This window comes from Hyaena hyaena, unplaced genomic scaffold (genome assembly GCF_003009895.1).
Source record: "Hyaena hyaena isolate Hyena2069 unplaced genomic scaffold, ASM300989v1 scaffold_451, whole genome shotgun sequence".
NCBI classification, from domain to species: Eukaryota; Metazoa; Chordata; class Mammalia; order Carnivora; family Hyaenidae; genus Hyaena; species Hyaena hyaena.
The window spans coordinates 47160-68260 of NW_024081080.1; the positions used below are offsets into that span (position 1 = coordinate 47160).

A 21101-nucleotide genomic window follows, 5' to 3' on the forward strand; every position below is an offset into this window, starting at 1 on the left:
GTGTGGTCTGAAGTCACTAAGCTTGGGGTCATTTGCCATGGCAGCAATAGGAAACGAATGCAACCTGGGCTTCATTCTGTACCCGTGGAAGTGCTTGCGGGCAGTCACGAAAGCCATAGAGAAAACCCAGAACTGAGGATGCTCTTCCAGACACATTCTGGAGAGCTTCAGATGTGCAGGGTCTTGGACAAAAGACCTGAGGGTTCGTCCTGTGCTATAGGCACAGGCTGTCTACGAACAGACTCAGTTAACAAGTGTGAACTGCAGAAAACATTTATTTTATCTGATCAAGTTACACTGGCTTACATGGCTTTACTCAACATCAAGAACCACTGAATTCATGGAACACATTTGTCTCCTATTGTAACAGGTCGCACCTGCCAGCGGCCTGGGTGGAGGGTCACCTTTGAATGTGGTTCACTTCCCAGAGGCATTCTCCTCTTCTCAACCTGCTACTCTCGAATACGCATTTCTCTTAATGCCTTTTGTTCTACACCTTGAAACTATGTTTCTCTTACTGTATCTTGTCCTTCGTCCTAATCTTAAAACTACGGTCTTAACGCTATGGGTTTCTCTTACTGTATCTTATTCTAGGTCTTAATCTTAAAACTATGTGTTTCTCTAACCGTATTTTGTTCTAAGTCTTAAAACTATGGAGTGTAAGTAACACCCAAGGCAGACCCAAAGGGATTCTGAGTACTGTCAAGGGTACAGAAAGGTGAGCAACAGAATCCTTACTTAAGAACAGTCTGGTCTTAACACTGTCGGTTTCTCTTTTCATCCTAATCTTAAAACCGTGGTCTTAACACTATGGGTTTCTCTTACTGTATCTTATTCTCGGTCTTAATCTTAAACTATGTTTCTCTTACTGTATTTTGGTCCACGTCTTAAAACTATGGAGTGTAAGTTAACACCCAAGGCAGACCCAAAGGGCTTCTGAGTACCATCAAGGGCACAGAATGCTGAGCAACAGAATCCTTACTTAAGAACAGTCATCGCTAAAAGTATGAAGCTATAAAAATGCACTTAAATCCTAGTATTCATTGCAGAAACAAATGTTTTCTCAAACTTCTTAGCAGTGGAGAACTCAGCCCACACAAGTACACTCTCAGATGACCTTAAGGATTTCGCTTGTGCTTAAGGGCATAATCCTTGCTCAGCTGTTTCATCACAGCGCCATGGGTTAGCCCTTCTGCTGACTTCCTAACCAATCTATAATTCTCCTGCACATACTTAGCAAATGGTCTCACATGGGGTGCAAGAGGGGTCCCATCCTTACGAGTTGGTGGTAGCATGACCAGGGTCCCTTTGCACCTGGTACAGAGAAAGCGGTCGGTTTTCAATGATTTGGTGTAGCGGCCGACTCTGAGAAGGAAAAGAGACACTACACAGTAAGGGGATCAGTCACTGTACCTCAGGGTCTTCTCAGAGCTGCTGGCTTGGGGACCCCAAGCAAGACTTTTTTGCACAGCTCCTCAGAGAGTGGGGCGCCAAGGCGCAGCAGCAGTCAGAGGTCAGCTCAAAGTAGGAGAGCGCGCAGGCAGAAGACACCAAAAGGGGTAGAGAAGTCTCACTTGTCAAAGCCAGCTGGCCACATACTTATTAACAAAATCACGGAGAGCTGGCCGGAGACCGTAGCAGAAACGGAACGGAGGAACGTCTGAGAGGCGAAGGGTCTCACCTGGCTTTGCACTGAGTGCATTCATAATGAATCTTGTAGTTAATCTTGTAGTTGTGGCAACGGGTGACCAGGGGCAGCTCCGGGTGCACCAGGTTCGATTTTTTGGCGTAAAACCTCCATGAGTCACCATGAGAGTCACGGACACCATCGATCAGCCAGGAGGCCGCGTGGCATACTTCATGGATCAAAGTATCCCGGAGGCGGTCTTGGAAGAGGGATGCAAAGAAAAGATGAGCGCTCACACCAATTCCGGGCAGCCTGCTACCCAGCCACCGCTAGACGCTCAGCCCCACTATACACAAAGCTGTCTTCTACAAGGGTACATGGGCAGGCGTGAGCGTTAGCTTCCCGGCATTCTGAAAGGGATGCTTCTCCCCTACTTAACCGACTTTGTTGCTGTCAGAGACAAGTCCTTTCGGGGCCACCCCAGCCCGCTCATCTTTTTGGAGGGACGCTGCTGTTGCTCCAAATACACCCAGCCAAGACCTGGGTTACATTAGGTGGACGGGGTGGGGAACAGTGGCTATGACCTTGGGATTTGGTCAAGAGAAGCTCTGTGGACAAAATGGGATCTGAGCGGGCCCCCCCTGACGACTGACTGGCTTTACAACTTTGCAAGACTGCTCTAGGTGCGGTGAGAAATGTGAGCAAAGGACGAGGCCAGGAAGGTGCGTGGTGCTCTCTGAAAGGTGGTGTGAAGGCAGCTTTGCTGAAGCACAGGGCAGGCTAGTGATGGCTAGCCTGGCCGAGCAGAGTGGGGGGCGGGCTGGGACGGCCTGGAAAGGAATGATGACAGGAAGGTCACTATGAAAATCCGGTGCTTGGTTAGCGACAGGGACCTTGAACCTCAGTTAGGAGGGAGCCAGCTGCAGCAAGAGAGTTACCCTAATGGAAAGATGGCCAAGTCAGATACCCAGGGATGAGAAGACCTCTGACAATAATGTCCTCTGTGCAACGCACAGTAGGCCTATCTACCCAGGAATGGCAGGAGGAGCTGTGACACAGGCTGCCAGAAAACACTGGTACTGAAGAGTGACTTCACAGGCCTGCGTCCGAAGGAAAAGGGCGCAGCAGGACGCTGCCATCACCTGCGGAGTCGCAGACTTTCACAGAAATCTGGATCTTCGCATAACGCTCCCTCTTCGGATACCGGGTCTCACCAGTGGTGCACAAGCCAGCAGTTCTCAGCATCTTCTTATTCCAGCCGATATCCAGCTTTTCTGGCAGCTGAGAACAAAAGGCAAAGTGAGAGAGCCGCTTCGGGCAGACCCAAGGATGTGGACTCGGGAGTTTTGCAAGCCTACACATTCTGGGGAGAATCAAAGCCAGGCTGAAGCCCAGGTGAGAACAATGGACAGGCAACCAGGACCCGAGGGAGACCACTGAGCACGTGTGAATATAAGATCGGCACCGCCCTGCACAGGGACAGGTGTCAGGGGCGGCCAAGGAGAGAAGTGCAAACCCGCTGAGGTAGGAATGGAATCCTGTGGGTACTAAGAGTGGTGAGAGGTGAGACGGTACATGCACCTGAGTCTACTCGGTCCCGTGATGTAATACCCCAGTCATTGGGAGCAACTTACCCAAAGGCTGGGGAGCCTTAGAAAGATCTGAGAACTCTCCTGGCAGGAAGTTTCATCAGCAGCGATAATAAGAGTCTGAAAAACCTAATGACCACTGAAGCTCTCTGCCTCCAGATTCTCTCCAAAGCAGTCCAGGCCCCACACTACAGACAGGTTAGTTTCCCTCAGCAGATGCTTCGTGTCCTATCCCGTCCCTGTGAGGTGGTACCTGATTTCAATTTCATCTCCCCCCCCACCCCCCACCGATTTCAAAGGTCCTCCGTTATCTAGTGCTACGCCACCAAAAACAAGTAGTGGCAGATATGTATCGCTTACTATGTCTGAAGCCTTGTTCTAGGTACTCCAGGTGTATTACCTTTCCTAGGCCCAACCATAATTCTATGAAGTAGTAGGTACTATTATCGTCCCCATTTTGCAGATGAGAAAAACCAAGGCAAAGGGGGGGTAGGTAACTTGCCCAAGGTCACATAGCTGCTTCCCATTATTCATCAGCATAAACCCTCTCTTCCAGATAGTCAAGCCTCATGACTTCTTACCCCATCACTGTCACTCTCCCCACATCCTTCAATTTCCCCTTCCCCCCCCCACCAGCCAGTCTAATTTCCTGACCGCTGAGGCGCTCAGTGATTTTTCTGCCTCTGTCGATGTCCTGTGCTGGTAACAGGTCTGTACCATATATTATTACCCACAAACGTTGTCGGTTTCTTTCACACGTGCATGTATCATCCCCCCATCTAATCTGATACCTCTCAAAGGCAGGAAATATACAGCTAGCACATACACACATATCACAGCACCCAAGAGCGCTGGGCATAGGACCGGTGCTCATTAAGTGCCTATTCACCAACTGTACCTGTTTATCAAAGACAGATCTGTTAAACAGACTGTACATTTCCCGAGCCAGGCTATCCATATTTTTCTTGAACTTCCTTCCGGAATAATCCTTTGCCTTTTCCACGTCATGCAAGAAACATCCAGGTATTTTGCATACGGAACCCCTGCAAAGGTAAATTCAACTGAGTTTTGTATAGCTGAAGAAGTAAACAGCAGAAATGCACATGTACAGGTCATATCCAGAGAGACTCGGGGCACCTGCCAGTCCCTCTTCCTTCCAGCAACCCTACAGGAGAGCATTTCCCAGAGTTCCATTCGTAGACTTTTCCTTCTCACTACCTGCATCCTTAGAGATGTGAAGCCCATGCTTACAACCTCCACAGGAGTGATCCCACACCTGTATCTGCAGTCTCGAGCTCTCGCCCGGGATCCAGTTCCGAGTTTACGATCGCCCAAAACAGATTTCCAACGGATTAACAGGAGTAAATCTCCTGCTCAATGTGCCTAACTATGTGACTTCTGTTATACCAGGCTAAAGACCTCAAACGAAGGCATTTTAAAATCTATCTCCTCCCCCGCCCCATATTCAACAGGCACAAAAACCGCTATCTCCTTCACGTCATCTTTTCCATCCAGCCCTCCTTTCCACCCCACCGTCCTGAGCCTAGTTCAAGTCCCCCTCCTCCCCTTGATGCCTCGGCACTACAGCATTCCTCTGCACGCCTAACCTCCAGGCTCTTTTCCTTCTAATGCAACCACACACACCTCAGGTTCATTTTTCTAGGCCATGTTCCAATGATCTCCCTCCCTGGCTTTTCACGGACTCTTGGACCTAGCATTCAAGGTCCAGGTCAATCTAGTCCCAACCTCTGCGTTCCAGCTACCATTTCCGCTCTGGCCAAAGTGGGCAAGTGAAACGTTCTCTGGACAAGAACTGTGATGTCCCACGGTTCACTCGTGCTTTGGCACAGCCAATGTGCCCATGACCGCTAGAACGAGCACATCTCTACCTCTCCTGAGAACGACCATCTGTGTAGCGCTTTACCATTTGCAGAGAGCTTTCTTTGCATGACCTATTCGATCCTCAAAACCACTCCCTAAAGAAGCTATCACTCTTCTTCAGATCTCCACTTGGAGGATGAGGAAACTGAAGGTCAGAGGTGAAGGTGACCTGCCCAAAGCTCCCAGACGCTGAATCTTCTGACCCCAATCTCACGGTCTTCTCATTAGACCACTACCGCAACCCCATCTTTCGAGGCCTAATTCAAATGCACAAAGAATAGTGCTCCTCACGCAAAGGACTCACACCTATTTAAACCGAGGTGTTTTTCCTCGTGACCAACAATCCACAAGACCGAAGAGATGAGCCCACAGAGCTGGAAATGTAAAACCGGAGCAGACACAGGTTAAGTGAGCTTCTGACTCAACGAAACTCCTGAGACTGAGATTTGGCAGCACACTCAGTAACCCCTTACGTTGCAGTGAGGTGGCTGGGGCTTGGAGAGGAAATAAATACCAACAGAGGCAAAGGCAGCTAAAAGTAAGGGTCTTCACCCCAAAGCCTGCCACGGGTAACTAACACTTCTGCCTCCAATGACTTAGTTCTGAAAGCAAATTTGCATCTGAAAAGGCAGCAGATGAAAACCTAAAGCGTCTGCAGGCCTTGGCAGAGAACGTGGCTCCCATGTGCATCAGTGCTCACGTCAAACGGGCCTTGTGGCTTTAGCATACCTTCCCCTCAATGCCTGTGCCACTTCGCTGCAGGCGGAACATCTCCACATCAGAGGAACCAGCGAGACCCCAAATGGGTACATCAGACACCCTGACCAGCTACACAGGAACAAACGCGAAGCACAACAGGAAGCCTCCAGACTGACACAGGAAGCACCAAGGCAACCGTGAGGAGTCCAAACAGACCGGCCTCCTTTGGATGATGCAGAGGACAGTGACACAAAGGGGCAGCTTACATGTCGTATTCTGTCATGCCACAGCAAAGCAGCCTGGGAGCAACCCAAAGCACGTGTCCCTATAGGCAAAGCAGCTGAAACATGTATCAAAAGAAACTCTGCTGAAAGGGGATCCACCTAAGAGAACACGCGAAACTCCACCAGCAGCCTCACCCAGCAAGAAGTGCAGAAATAAAGAGAGCCTCTCCGTTCAGGTCCAAGGGGCTCTGTTGCTCCAATGCCCAACACACCATTCTTGTTCTCCCCTTAAGATGCATTTATTGGCAGGGGCGCCTGGGTGGCTCAGTCGGCTAAGCGTCCGACTGACTCAGGGCATGATCTCAGTTTGTGGGTTTGAGCCCTGCGTCGGGCTCTGTGCTGACAGCTCAGGACCTGGAGCCTGCTTCAGAGTCCGTGTCTCCCTCTCTCTCTGGCCCTCCCCGACTTGTGCTCTGTTCTGTCTCTCTCTCCCTCTCTCTCAAAAATAAAGAAATGTTAAAAAAATTCAAAAACAAAACCAGATGCATTTATTGGCCCAAACTACAGTTTAAAAAAATAAGCACAGGCTTCAAACATATCCCTGGTCTTGAAAGAGAATTCAGACTAAGTGTATATTACTCCTGAAAGCAAGTAAAAATGAAGAAAGTAAGGCTTACGACATTATATTTTTTAAAGGAAAAACTGAGAAGTTGCAGGAGTCTGAATAAAAACCTGTTAGCTTTTAGCTTCAAGTATTAACATGACCTTCGTCCAAATGACCCATTGTTTTCAGGCTCAATCACATACAGCTTCATAAAAAGAACTACAAGCAGTTTCACCCTAATGTTGATGCCTTAAAAACCAGCAAGAATATAGACAAGTAGTGGAGGGAGCACCTGGGCACATCCCAAGCCTTAGAAAAACCTGGAAGGCAACCGAGCTCCAATTCCAATGGATTGGAACAACGTGTCCATTCTGCCTTCTCACTATCTCTACTGTATTTGCTTTGGTCTAGTGCAAACTGGTGGCCACAAGGCAGTCTTTAGCCTGAAAAAAGTCTCTTGGTTGGTCAGACATCATTTTTTGATCGGAGTTTAAGGACAAAGGAAACCTCAAGGGGCCAGAGCTGATGTGGGGGCAAAGGGAGGTGTGGAGCAGTGGGGTGCTCCTCCTCCCCCTGCTTATGCTCTCCCAATTCAGGGGTGGACACCCTGTCCCCCTCCCCTGCCAGACTCCTTCATTCCCTTGAAGACCCTCCCACATGCCCAGTGGACCACTTAACATGTGACAATTATACAATCAGTCCCCGTTTGGTCCATCACGGACAGTACGTACCCCGTGTGGCTTATATCACATTTTGCTGCATTGGGATGCTTCTTAGAAGCAAGCGTCTTCGAAGGCCCACGTCTTTTTGGTTCTTTAACAGCTGAAAAGAGAATAGTTTATTTGTATCCTGAAAATTGGTCCCAGCAAGCAACTGGCAGAAAGGTAAACCCAGGAGGAGGCCCCACAGCCACCCCCAGAACACCATCTAGAAACGAAACCCATCTGTCTAAACCCTGCGTACTGTCCATCGGTCAGCGTGACAGATTTTTACCTATGGGAATCACAGAGGGGCCAGCAGAGTAGGCTGAATAGGCTTCTGTCATAGGTACCAGGGACTAGAACAAGGCTATGTGAGCAGGTCTGATCGTGTGGGCAATGGAGGCATGCACAGTGTAAGCGATGCTGTGCACACTTGCCTCAAGGGCAAGATCAGATCTTAGGCAGCCCCGACACTAGATAGGCAAGCCAAATCTTTCCAGCTTTGAACAGATTTTTAGCACCCATATACTGCTACCTGCTCTAGCCAGAGACTTCCGCATCAGGAGAGTCAATTATTTGACTATTAAAAAAAAAAGCACTAAACACCTATTATGTGCTAAATACCAGGCTAGACCCTGCGAGAGACTTCAAAATGAGTTGGAGTCTTCCCATTAAGAGACTCACCATCTACTGGGGGGGGGCGGGGGGGACACATTTAGAAACATTATAAAACAGCTGGGGGGGGCATGCCTGGGTGGCTCAGTCGGTTAAGCATCGGACTTGGGCTCAGGTCACGATTTCATGATTTGTGAGTTAGAGCCCCGCATCAGGTGAGCTTGTAGCCCATTTTGGGGGAGTCCTGCTTCTCTCTCTCTGCACACCTCTCCCCCCCCCCCCCGCTTGCACCCTCTCTCTCAAAACAACAAAAGGCAGCTAGCTGGGTAAGTGCTCTAGTAGAGACGGGGGTCTGAGAACTTTGGGAATCCAGGAGGGAGGAGCATCTTGGACCCACAGCTCCCTATAGGAACTGACCATTGGGCTGGGTTCCAAGAGACACGGGATTGTCCTCAGGCCGGTAAGCACAAAGAGAAAGCATGCCAGCTAGAGGGAATGGTAAAATACTACAACGTGGGCGTTCCTCCCCCATTTCCAGAAAGATCCTTTTCACTGGGCTGTCTCCCCTGGCTGCCTGGGACCTGCTGAGATGGCCTAAAGTTGGCAGGCAGGACAGGCAGACCTGACAAGACAGACATATCCAGGGGAAAGGGCATGGCAGGCATGGGTGGCACAAGGCAGGGATTGGGGGTGGGGGGCTGGGCTTGTTCAGTGGGACAGGCCTACTTGATTTGACTGGCTTACCGGGCACCACACACGTATTTTTGGTTTTCTTCTTCCTTTTCCTTGGTGGTTCCACCACAGGTGTCGGCTCTTCATCTAGAATCTCCACCTCAGTCTCAGCGACACCTGGCAGTGGGCAGAGATTTTCCCCGCCGTCCAGCTCACCAACAGCAAGAGATGAATTGAGCTGGGAGGCATTGAAGACCTCCACCTCTCTTTCATTACAGGAGGAGTTTTGGTCCTGATAGCACAGGTCATCGTCATCTATTACCACCACGGGGATCTCGAAATCATTCTCATCATCAGAAATAACTACTGGAGGCTCACTGACGGCAGGCCTCTCAGTGTTAGAAGACACACACACAACCTTATCTGGAATTCAAGAGACACAATCATATAGAAATATACTCCCTCCGCACCCCCCCCTTCCACACTCCACCTCAGATTACGGAGTGCAAATTTAACAATCTGGAGGCCTGACATTATGACTCACACAGTTAAGCATCAGTTATCTTAGAGGCACCTGGGTGGCTCAGTCGGCTAAGCATTCAACTCTTCATTCCAGCTCAGGTCATGATCTCCGGGTTTGTGGGTTTGAGGCCCGTGTCAGGCTCTGCGCCGAGGGCTTGCATGGGATTCTCTCTCCTCCTCCCTGCCCCTCCCCCATTTTCTCTCCTCCAAAACAAACAAACTTAAATTTCAAGAAATAATCCATTTTTTTAGATTGGTTTCCCTCTATCACTTTTTTACTTGACTGACAGCAGGGACAGATAAAACAGCAACCCAAGACCAGTGGCAATTTTCAAAATCACACTACGTAGCACACTGCAAGGTGCTCAGTGTTCAGCGCCACAGAAAAACGAGAAATCAGAATAAAGTGGGCTTTTTCCCAATCAAGTCTGAGCTCTGTAATTTAAAGGACGGTCCTTGAGATCACATCCTCTCTACACTTTTGCTTTCTGTACTTCATGCAATTACACGGATAGAAGGTACTAGAATGTACTCCCATCGTTAGACAAAATTTAATGTTCTAACTAGTCCATATGTGCAAAGCTCTCCAAGCCACTGTGTGGCTAAGTGTGAGGGGTTCCATCCTAATGCCAGCACTGGGAGAGCTTGGGAACATTTGGAATGTCACCGCCCTCCCCGACAGTGCCTTCATCTGAAAATGAGGCATGGCATGTCTAACACCACATGCTCTCAGGAGTCTGTTCAGAGCCCAACTTCCAAGTTTCTAGGAAACAAAAATGTAACAAAAATACATACAAACCACAGCACAGACAAGACACAAAAATAGTATGTATGGTATAAAAGCTCTGGATCCAACAATTGCAGATTTGGGATCACAGATTTTTAAAGTCTCCTCTATTACTTAATTACCACAGAACTTCAGATATGCAAGAAAGAAAGAGAAAGGAGTGGGTGTTGCTGTGGTAAAAAGTCATCCTTCTTAGAAATTTTGATGATTTCCCAACTGCAGTTGAAAGTAAGAAAAAAACAAAGAACAACAAAGGGAGTAGGGACACATTGCTGACAATCTAAGAGAAAAATGACTGTACACTGACAAAAGTTAGAAGTGATCTTAGAAGTGTGATCTTCTTTTATGTGATCAAGCTCCTTTCGCTGTGAAATTACCTAAATTCATTACAGTAATGGAAGAAAGGGCATGTGGAGAACAGTAAAGAGACACACAGAGACAGTCCTCATCTCTCCATTACTGGAATCAGTGCTCACAGCGAAGCGTCCACCAGGCAGAAAGGGAAGAGGAAGCTTAGTTCAAAGATCATCCTCAAAAAAACCAGGGATCTTCTGACTAAACAGGTCAGCAACTGGAGGCCTGTGGTGATGAACTGGCTTCTGGCTCTGTCACTCAAGCCCTACCTCTAAAGCTACTTCCCCTGGGGCTCCTTTTGGCCCTTGACACTGGCTCGTCACGTCACAGCCCCTACCTACTCTGCTGCCCCTGGACCCCCATCCCACTCAGGCACGTCCACTCAGAGCTAGAGAGGAAGGGGAAACATAAATCAGGGAACAAGCAGTGAAACAGCAGGAGTAAGGTTCCAAGCCACCTCCTCTCCCGGCTCGGACATCCCAGGTTAGCCAGGGAACCTGGGTCAATGGTAGCTCTGGGGCGCTTACCAAAGAAGGAGCCAGTACTTTAAGGAAGGACCAATGCATCATGCCCTATACCTCACAGTAAGCCAACGAAGACCGATCCAGTACTGTTCCTGATGCTTAAGGAGCTCCTGGCCTTCCTACATTTCACACCCACGCAACAGGTTCTGTAGCTCCAAGGTTAAACGGGCCTCTGGAGGCGCCTGGGTGGCTCAGATAAGCATCCGACTCTTGCTTTTGGCTCAGGGCACAATCGCACGATTCGGGAGGTGGAGCCCCGCATCAGGCTCTGTGCTGGCAGCACGGAGCCTGCTTGCAATTCTCTCTCCTCTCTCTGCCCCTCCCCCGCTCACAGGCGCTCTCTCTCTCTCTCAAAATAAACAAACATTTAAACAATAATAAATAAATAAATAGGCCTCTGAATCCAAAGGGGCAAAGATCTGCCGTGGGCAACAGGTTCTGAGAAACGCAAAATCTCTAGAAAACAAAGAGGATGGTGAAAGGCAAAGACCAACAGCTGGCTGGAGAAGTGCAGGCTTCCCCCTGAGAAGTCCCCATGGGCAGACCCAGAACCATCACCCACCTAAGTCTCCGTATCAGGCTGGAAAGAACGAGCCCACGCCCTTTACTCATCCTTCGCCCTCTGTCATTCCCACACACAGAGGAGGAGGAAAAAAGCGGAAGGTGGAGGAGCGGAGCAGCCTTCACCCCTCCCTAGTGTCAGTCCCTAACTTCCTGTCCCCTGGTTCCCTGACACTTGGCGGGCCAAGACTCTACGAAGGGGGAGGGGAGCACCCGAGTTCTGAAGCAGAGAGAACAGTTGCCAGCTGTGTACAAATCCACCACGGAGAGGGGCGTGGGGCATCGGGCGTGGCCACACCCAGATGCACAGGGAAGAAACGGAGGCGCCCGCCTCGAAGCGATTCAGGCCAGAACGGCTGCTGACGTGCATCCTGAAACCACTACGCCACGAGGGCTGCGAAGCTCAGCTCCTTCTCTGCTACTGGTGTACTTGCCTCCGGTGCTCATTTCGTATATGTGAGCCTGGACGTTCTCACGGAAGTACTCATCCTCAGAGTCTGAGTCAATCACCACGTAGCTTGAGTGAGGAGACAGGGAAACACAAAAGAGAAACGTTAAAGTGCCTCAGTCTTCCCACAGCCTCTTCTAACTCCTCTATGATGCACGGGATCACTTGGAAACGTTTTCTTGCTTTGTTCGCTGTGGTAACTCTGCTGTTCCCCTTGTTTGGAACCTCCTTTCAAAAGGAGGCATCTGGTCAAGTATGGAGTGAAGTGGGCTGGCAGGAGTCAAACTCCGCAGAACCCGTGCTACCCGGGTGTGCTGAGCACCCCTGTGTGGGCCCTCATTCTCGGCTGCCTCTGGTGTTCGGGTCAGAGGTTCCGAAAGGTTGAAATTCACCCCCTTTCTGTACTTTCCAAAGAGCATAGGAGAAGTCTTCTACACCTTTAGGGTGAGAAAAGTACTCAAGACACCGGTCAGAGGATTTGCCTGCACCTGTCGCAGACATAAACCCACCAATCCATTTCCACCATGGTCACCGCTTTTAAATTGCCAGGTTGATGGGCCTCTGCCATCCCGTTCGTTCCCTCCTTAAAGATCTTTTCTAGATTTCTTGGGGGCGCCTGGGTGGCCCAGTCGGTTAAGCATCCTACTCTTGACTTCAGCTCAGGTCATGATCCCAGGGTAGTGAGATCAAGCCCTGCGTGGGGCTCCACGCTGGGTGTGGAGCCTGCTTAAGATTCTCTCTTTCCCTCTGACCCTCTCCCCGACTCGAGGTTACTCACTCTCAAAAATAATATATTGTAAGATTACGAAAGTTTACACATCAAAGAATAAAATAAAGAATAAAATACATAAAATGAAATGACAGTGATGAAAATATCCTGCGCCTCTGATCGCGGTAACGTGTACACTACCACACACAGTATCAAGTTTCATCACCCTGCACACCCTAAAAGTGTGATTTTTGCTATATGTAAATCATACTTTGATAAACCCACTATAGGAATTCAAGGGGTCAATGTGGAAACCTCAGTCATCTAAGCATCCTGTTTTGGATTTATTCCAGGGATCTTTTCTTAGCACCTCCTAGAGTCTGGCACCTGGGCAATACCCCTTCACGAGGTAAGGGCCTGTGTAATGGCGACTCGAAGTTAGGGGACAGATCACACAGACATGCTGAGGGGAAAACTGACCAACTAGATAACAGGCCTGGCATAAAGAACCTAAGATTTTCAACCTGGTAGTGAGATCAAACACCCACTGTGACCCTGAACACAGTGTTCAGAGAGGATGTGAAGTTTATTCTTAAATCTTCTTACCCACATCATTCCTCAAAAAACGTTAAATTTCACTCCTTTTCCTACTTACCTAATGTTCGATTTCTGCTTCTTTTTGGTCACAACTAAATCAGAGAAAGAAAAAGGGGGTCAGAAGTATCTGAAGCATGATAAAAATGTGGCTCCCCCCCAGTCTCTAACTTCCTAGAACCAAAGTCCAGGAGTTAGGGCTGGTTAAAATGGACAGGAGACTCTTACATCCCCTCATGGGAGATAGAGAGGAAATAAAAGTAAGGATGCCGAAAGGAAAAAGGTAGAGGAAGCAACCTGGAAAATCAGCACAGAAAACTGTCCCTGCTCCTAACAGCAGGGAAATAATCTTCATTTGACTCCTCCGGAGAGAGCCCTGGGGCAGGGGGCGGGGGAGGGGGGATGAGCCCAGGACCAGCTCACACCAAATGTCCCAAATCAATTCAGTCAGCTCCACAGAGGTGTGGCTAAGTTACACCTTGAAATAGAAATTCCTGCTTTTAGTGGACTCTACTTACAGTGCTCAAAGTCTTCATCGCTGTCCGAGTCCAAAATAATAATGCAGCTGCAAAAGAGAAAATACACACGGTTATAAAGGAAGGCTACTCCACGTCATACATAACTACATGGCCAAAACCTCAAATGGAGAGAACCACAAATCAGAGTTTCTAGTTTCTGAGAGGCGAGAAGGTTTTCAGGGCTATGAAATTAGGATCACAGCAGGGGAAGTGAAGAGAAAGGAGACGCAACAGGCTGCTCAGTCTTTACCTCAGAATCAGAGACAGGGGAAGAATGTTAAGTGAAGCACCATTATCTGCCCACGAGAAGCCCATTTTCTGCCAACAAGTGATTTCCTTCTAGTTAAAGATATGAGTAAAATAAAATAATAAAATAAAGATACGAAAGTGAATTCTGAGGAAGGGGGCCGCAGGGTGAAAGGACTTGAGGATGAAGAGATTAGCTAAACATCAGAAGGAAAAAAGAGCAAGGAGGATAGGTTTGGGGGCTTTTAGTGCTTGAAGAGGGCCATCTTACTTCCTGGGCCTGCTATCTAGGTTAAGTGGACAAGGCAGACGTCCATCTCTCGGGGAGCAAAGGGTGATTTCAAGGCTACAAGAGCTCTCTGCAGGGAACCATGATGTTGGGGCCTCTTGTTTCTCTGCCCCCCAATAACGTGCCAGAGGCCCTCATCCCACCCACCCACACCTCCCCTCTCACTTCTCCTGTGGCAGGCTGTCTGGCACATTGCAGCAGCACAGTAATGCCTTAGTTGATGCCAAAGCATGCTCTGGCCGGGGATCCTTCAGCTCTCCAGACAGCAGCGGACCGGATATCCCTCCATGACATCCATTCGCAATGCACCTGCAATAAAATGTCACTTTGGTGCTGGAGCCAGGCTACATTCTAGGACCTGATCCCAGGTGACCATATTAGTTGTTGTGACCTCTAGCTCACGGAGAAAACCGAACGGGCTAAATAGAAGGCGGCCATGATAGTTGTTACAAGGTTTTCCGGAGAAAAAGCTAGGCTTAACCACTTCATTTTTAAAATTCTTTTTAATATAATTTATTGTCAAATTGGCTAACATACAGTGCGTAAAGTGTGCTCTTGGTTTTTGGAGGAGATTCTCGTGGCTCATCACTTCCATATAACACCCAGTGCTCATCCCAACAAGTGCCCTCCTCAGTGTCCATCACCCATTTTCCCCTCTCCCCCACCCCCCATCTACCATCAGTTTGTTCTCAGTATTTAAGAGTCTCTTATGGTTTGCCTGCCCCCCTCTCTGTTTGTGACTGTTTTTTTCCCCAAGCTTAACTACTTCTTAAGGGCTTTTATTTTACTGACTGTTGGGACTAATTACGTAAGTTTTCAGTCTTTCAAAACACATGCTGGCCCAACACCTTTGGTTCAATTTCCTATTCATTTATCAATCACTACACTGGACTCCTCAGCAAGCCTCAAACTATTTTTTTTTTTTTAATCAGTAAAGAAAACTTGCTGGGCGAAAGGTTGGTCCAAGGTACAGGCCAAAATGTGACCCCGGTTCTCTTGAAACCTATGATCAACAAACTGCACTATATATAGACTCAAATATGATTTCACACTTCAGCTCTGTTCTTACATACTTTTGTGTTACACACAACACACACCTGGGGGTCAGACAAAAGAAAGAAGGGATCGGAAACATGCCACAACAAGTTACATGACAGAGAAACCCGCTCTAATCCCTGAAGACAAAACCTCAAATTCCATGTTCCATGTAACTGACAAGAAAAGCAGTCTGAGGAAAGCGCTAAGGAAGAAACAGTGGTCAAAAGGGGGGCAAATTTTGTTAGATACATTTTCCAAGTATCATCTGCCAGAGGAGTCCGGGTCCCTAGAGAGTGTTTCAAAGCAGAATATATGCACCTTGCAAAAGCCAGCTGGCTTAATCAGAACCCTATCATGAAAGGGCTAAGAAATCACATTAAAAGCTTTGAAGATGCATGAAACAAAAACCTTCATAAACGTCAAAGGATCCAGGGCACCTGGGTGGCTCAGTCAGTCAAACATCTGACTTCGGCTCACATCTCACGGTTCGTGAGTTCAAGCCCCACACTGTCAGCATGGAGCCTGCTTGGGATTTTCTCTCTTTCTCTCTCTCTCTCTCTCTCTCTGCCTGTTCCCTGCCCCCTGTCTCTCCCTCAAAATAATCTCTATAAAAATATTTTAAATAAAATATGGGATCTCTGGATGTTTATCTTGTAGTATTTTTAAAAAATTTTAAGGTCTACCTATTTTTTGAAAGAGAGAGACCGAGTGCAAACAGGGAAGGGACAGAGAGAGAGGGAGACACAGAATCCCAAGCAGGCTCCAGGATCCAAGCTGGTAAAGACCAAGTGCAAACAGGGAAGGGACAGAGAGAGAGGGAGACACAGAATCCGAGGCAGGCTCCAGGATCCAAGCTGTTAAAGCCTGACGCAGGGTTCGAACTCGCGAACCTTGAGATCATGACCTGAGCCGAAGTCGGCCGCTTAACCAACAGAATCACCCAGGTGCCGCTCTGGTTGCAGTATTAAGAATCTTGGGCTAAAAAGAGACTAGTCAGTGGCCATCAGAGATTACTAATGGGGCTCCGAGTCATGAGTGAAAACTGGTCCCTCACCCCTTACATTATGCATTTCAGTAGCACTTGTGCCTTGAAACTGTCAGAACTTCCTCCCCTCTGTTAACAACCTTGTCTCTTAAGTCACTGGGAAAATAGAAGCAATCAGACGAACTGCCTCATCCTCCCACCAATGAAGCTACCATCCTATCTGTAACTACACCCGAGTCTCTATTTCTCTATAGTTAACAATGAACACAATGTTCCTACCACTATCTCTGGCCAAACCCTCCATTGTACATTGGATGCATCCCAATTTCAAAACTGGAAAAAACTCTCAGAATTGATAAACTGCCACGTACCCTATGTTCATTCCAATTTCTCCACCTCTATCACCACCCTACTCTGAGCCATCATCACTTCTCACCCAGAAATCTGTAAATAAAACTCTTGGGCCTCAGTTGTCAAAGAACGATTTGCCTCATAGGGCTACTGTGAAAATTCAACAAGATAATGTCTGCCCTCCTGCAGGACCATGAACTTGTCCCCCGTCACAGCACTTATCATGCTATACTGCAATTGCCTGTTTACATGTTTTCGGTCTCTCGTCGCAGAGAGTAAACCACGCAAAGATCTGGACACTGTGCAGTACAAAGTCAGGACTCAACTATTTTGCTGAATACGAGAAAGAATGAATCTCAAAAAGCAGTTGCAAGGACCGCTTTCACTATTGTCCACGTCCCACCCCCACGGAAGCTCGTTTTTAAAAGCCTTTGCCTAGGAGATCTCATTAAGGAATAATCTCCATTTACAAAATTATGTACACATGCCGATTTATGTGAACCTTATGTTGAGGGTTATGCGAGGTAGAGTCGGCCCAAAGCAGAAGCAAACGCATAAAAAACTAACAATGTTGTCTGCATTAATGAAAACACAGTGCCCAGATCCTGAAATGTAATCGTCTCGACATGCAGCAAGGGTGGGTGGAGAGGCTGGACAATGACTGTTATTGTCAACCAGTCGCTGTCCAGCCTCCAAAGCCATCTCCAACCAGAAGTCCAGGGTCCAGCCTTCGCGTCTGCAGGTTCAGGAACTCAGGTCTGTGATTCTTCACCAAATGCTAGAGGAATGACCCTGTTAACCAAATCTGCAAGGGGCTGACTAATAAACCATACTGCCTGTTTACTTCTCAGGGGAACTAATGCAAACCATCTGCCCCGGGCACTATTTGGGGCAAGTGACCAAGGGTCATAGAGCTAGAATTTTACCTGGTATGTTCTTGATAACACACAATGTTTTAATTGAATGCTTCTACAAGGATCTTGGTGCATTTAACTATTTTTATAAATTGGAGCTTCCAGGGGCACCTGGGTGGCTCAGTCGGCTAAGCGTCCGACTTCGGCTCAGGTCATGATCTCGCAGTTCGTGGGTTCGAGCTCCGCGTCGAGCTCTGTACTGACAGCTCAGAGCCTGGAGCCTGTTTCTGATTCTGTGTCTCACTCTCTCTGACCCTCCCCTGCTCACGCTGTCTCTCTCTCTCTCTCTCTCTCTCAGAAATAAATAAAACATTAAAAAATTTTTAAGTTAAAAAATGATAAATTGGATCTTTCTAAAGTTGATTCCCCAAAGTCAAAGTAACCAAAAGTAAAACCAGTTTTATAGTTTTATAATCCTTTCCAAAGGTTTAGATCAGCATATAGTTCAGCAACATTACGGTAACATGATTAAATATTTCTCATTTGCTAATTTAATAGGAAAAGAGCACTGAATTAGCATTTCTTTCTAAATACACTTAAAATGTATATTTTTCAATGTTTACTTGCTACATTCTTTTCTAAACCCCCCCCTTCCGTTACAAGGACTATCATGTTATAATGCTTACCAGACAGTTCTGTGAGTGATAAAGAACATTGAAAGAGTGAGGAAAAGGAACACTTTGTCCCTGTTCCTCCAAGAGTCCCACTCCCCAGGAACAACGTGTCTTATTTATTCTTCTGGAAAGTTCTTTTAACATAAGCACTCACCAGCACAAGTCAAGTGCACACATCTTTTAAAATAATTATGCTATATGGACTGTTCCACGGCTTATAATTTTTCACATTATATATCTTAGAAGTCTCTCCATTACGAGTCCATTCACTTGTTTTGCACATTATTTTGAGGAACCATAATTTATTCAACTACACCCTTAGATCACTTAAACTCTTCCCAATTTGTGTTACTACACACAATACTGCGATGAACATCCTTGTAGGTCTCTGTATGCTAGTAATTAAGTCATACATCCTTTCGCAGAACTCAACAAAGACCAAACCAGCCTACGTATGTCTATGTACAATTAAATAGACACGGGTTATAGGAAAAAACGGAAAAAGAATCAAGACAAGAGTGAACTACACAAAGAGAATGTAGGATATAACCACATCTATGCACTTAAGTATATGTGTGCTGTGTGATGTACAATTTTATTAATAAAGTTAAGTGACATATAATCTATTAAATAAAACTGTACTAACATGGAAAGAAAATGTCCTAGTAGTCGGGGCACCTGGGTGGCTTAGTCGGTTAAGCGTCCGACTTTCGCTTGGGTCATGATCTCGCGGTTCGTGGGTTCGAGCCCCGCGTTGGGCTCTGTGCTGACTGCCAGCTCAGAGCCTGGAGCCTGTTTCAGAGTCTGAGACTCCCTCTCTCTCTGACCCTCCCCTGCTCACGCTGTCTCTCTCTCTCTCTCTCCTAGAAATAAATAAAAATATTAAAAAAAAAAGAAAAAGAAAATGTCCTAGTAGTGTAATTACTAGGTCAAAGGACATGTGCATTTATTTAAAAGGTTGCACCAATTTATATTCCCACAATTGCTATATGAAACTGCCTGTTCTCCTACAAATTTGCCAACTCCCCTTATCAACTTTTTAGTTTTTTTTTTAATGTTTTTTTATTTATTTCTAGGGGAGAGAGACAGTGTGAGCAGGGGAGGGTCAGAGAGAGAGGGACTCACAGACTGAAACAGGCTCCAGGCTCTGAGCTGGCAGTCAGCACAGAGCCCGACGCGGGGCTTGAACCCACGAACCACGAGATCATGACCTAAGCGAAAGCCGGATGCTTAACCGACTAAGCCACCCAGGCGCCCCTCCCCTTATCAACTTTTTAAAATCTCTGCCAATCTGGTATATGAAAAATGGTACCTCCTTAAGATTGTCTTCATTTTTTTAAATATAAGCAATGTAAAAAAAAAAGTCGAATAAATTTTAATGTCTACAGTCAAATGTTTATTTGACATTCATTGGAATGAAGAACTTTCCAGAAATTACCCGTATTAACAATGCACTGTGTTGCTTCATGGAGGAATATGCTCCTGGCCACTAACAGAGGGATGATCTAGAGTATTCACACATCGAGAAAGAGGCCGGATTCACAGAATTCTAAGGTCCCATTTTACGATTTGGCTTTTATGACTAACGAAGTTATACCCTCTGCAGACTCGAAACGAAAGAAACATATACCTTTTGAGAAAATCATTTTGCCAACACAGTAGGACTAAACAAAAGAAAACAGAATTTTTTCCAATCTCACCAATCACCATCTCGGATCTTGGATTGGCCAGGTACTTCTGACGCGTCCATGTCTACAGTCAAGACAAAAACATACTCCTTTAAGAAAACCAAAACCCAGAACAAACATTTTTATATTCTGCATTTATCTTGGAGCAGCTTATTCACCCTAGTTCAAAGCCAAAGCTTTGCTCTGTGAACTGAGATGTATTTACATTTGTTTCTTGCAGACTTTTCCTGGAGAAAACTTAAGACAAGGCATAGCACCACCCCCTCTCCCATCATGTCCCACCAATGTTCTTTTGCAGATCACTCAGGAAGCCCAAAGCACATGCCAGCCTCTGATGTTAAGTTACCTCAACCCCCACATTACAGAGAAGAACAATCATTCATTCATTAGCCACCAGATACATTTTCTCCCTCATGCACTAACTCCTATTCAGTCCCCGGCCCAGTGAGATCTTCCCTCAAAGGGATTCCCACTCCCCACATCCCAACTGGCCGGCCACTCTCCCCACTCCTGCCTCATGCCCCAAGAACTTACCAAGCTTCAACCCCTCTACCCTCCTCCACCTCTCGACTCCTACTCCCAGCCAGTCTTACACACACCAGGCCGCCACACCCCACACAAACCTCTACCCAACTTCTACCCTCCCTATCCCCCTTATTATACCCACCTTCCACTGGTCTTACAGCGATCAGGTCACCCTCCCCCCCAAGTGCTCTACACCCTCCCCCAATGCCCTTATCCCCCTATTCTCGTTTCCTGCCCCAGCCTGTCTTGTGCCAATATAGTCCGAAACCTCCCAAAACCTCCACTCAGCACCACCTCCGCCCCCTACTCCCCCTTCTCATCCCCAAGAGGTCTTACACCAACAGGCCAAGGCCCCTCCCATAAGACTTTTGCCCCCCGTCTTCCACCAATCAGATCCCAACACCTCCACTAGCCCGCCCCACCTCCACCCCAGACCCCTCCAACACTTCTGCCCCCCCCACCAGTCTTACGCCTATCAGATCTTAACACCTCCACCCCCCCCAACGCCAGGTCTTATACCAACAGGCCCCTCCGCCACCACTTCGGTCTGCAGCCTGTCTTGCACCAATCAGACGTCGTCGACAGCTCCACTAGCCCCCATCCATGCCCCACTCCGCCTTGTCCGCCACCCCAGGTCTTACAGCAAGAGGCCCAGACTCCTCCCCCTTCCCGCCAGCCTTGCACCAATCAGGCATGGATGTCTCCACTCGCCCGCCCAACCCCCCTCAATCCCAGGAGGTCTTGCAGCAAGAGGGCCAGACCCCTCCCCCTTCCCGCCAGTCTTGCACCAATCAGGCATGGATGTCTCCAACTCACCCCCCC

At 47.6% G+C, this 21101-nt stretch overlaps 1 protein-coding gene across 1 annotated transcript in view; it reads right to left on the reverse strand.

Annotated features, from left to right (window-relative positions):
* Positions 1 to 259: 259 nt before the first annotated feature.
* The window catches only part of GCNA (germ cell nuclear acidic peptidase), a 21963-nt gene continuing 1121 nt past the window's right edge, over positions 260 to 21101 (reverse strand). The window contains exons 2-12 of the mRNA XM_039253372.1: positions 19767 to 19818; positions 14330 to 14473; positions 13630 to 13676; positions 13173 to 13206; positions 11795 to 11877; positions 8685 to 8789; positions 7356 to 7446; positions 4115 to 4259; positions 2770 to 2908; positions 1682 to 1886; positions 260 to 1365 (exon numbers count right to left, since the gene is read on the reverse strand). Coding sequence (XP_039109303.1) covers positions 1119 to 1365; positions 1682 to 1886; positions 2770 to 2908; positions 4115 to 4259; positions 7356 to 7446; positions 8685 to 8789; positions 11795 to 11877; positions 13173 to 13206; positions 13630 to 13676; positions 14330 to 14473; positions 19767 to 19816 — 1290 coding nt within the window. The 5' untranslated portion in view covers positions 19817 to 19818 and the 3' untranslated portion in view covers positions 260 to 1118. The remainder of the gene's footprint in view (positions 1366 to 1681; positions 1887 to 2769; positions 2909 to 4114; positions 4260 to 7355; positions 7447 to 8684; positions 8790 to 11794; positions 11878 to 13172; positions 13207 to 13629; positions 13677 to 14329; positions 14474 to 19766; positions 19819 to 21101) is intronic.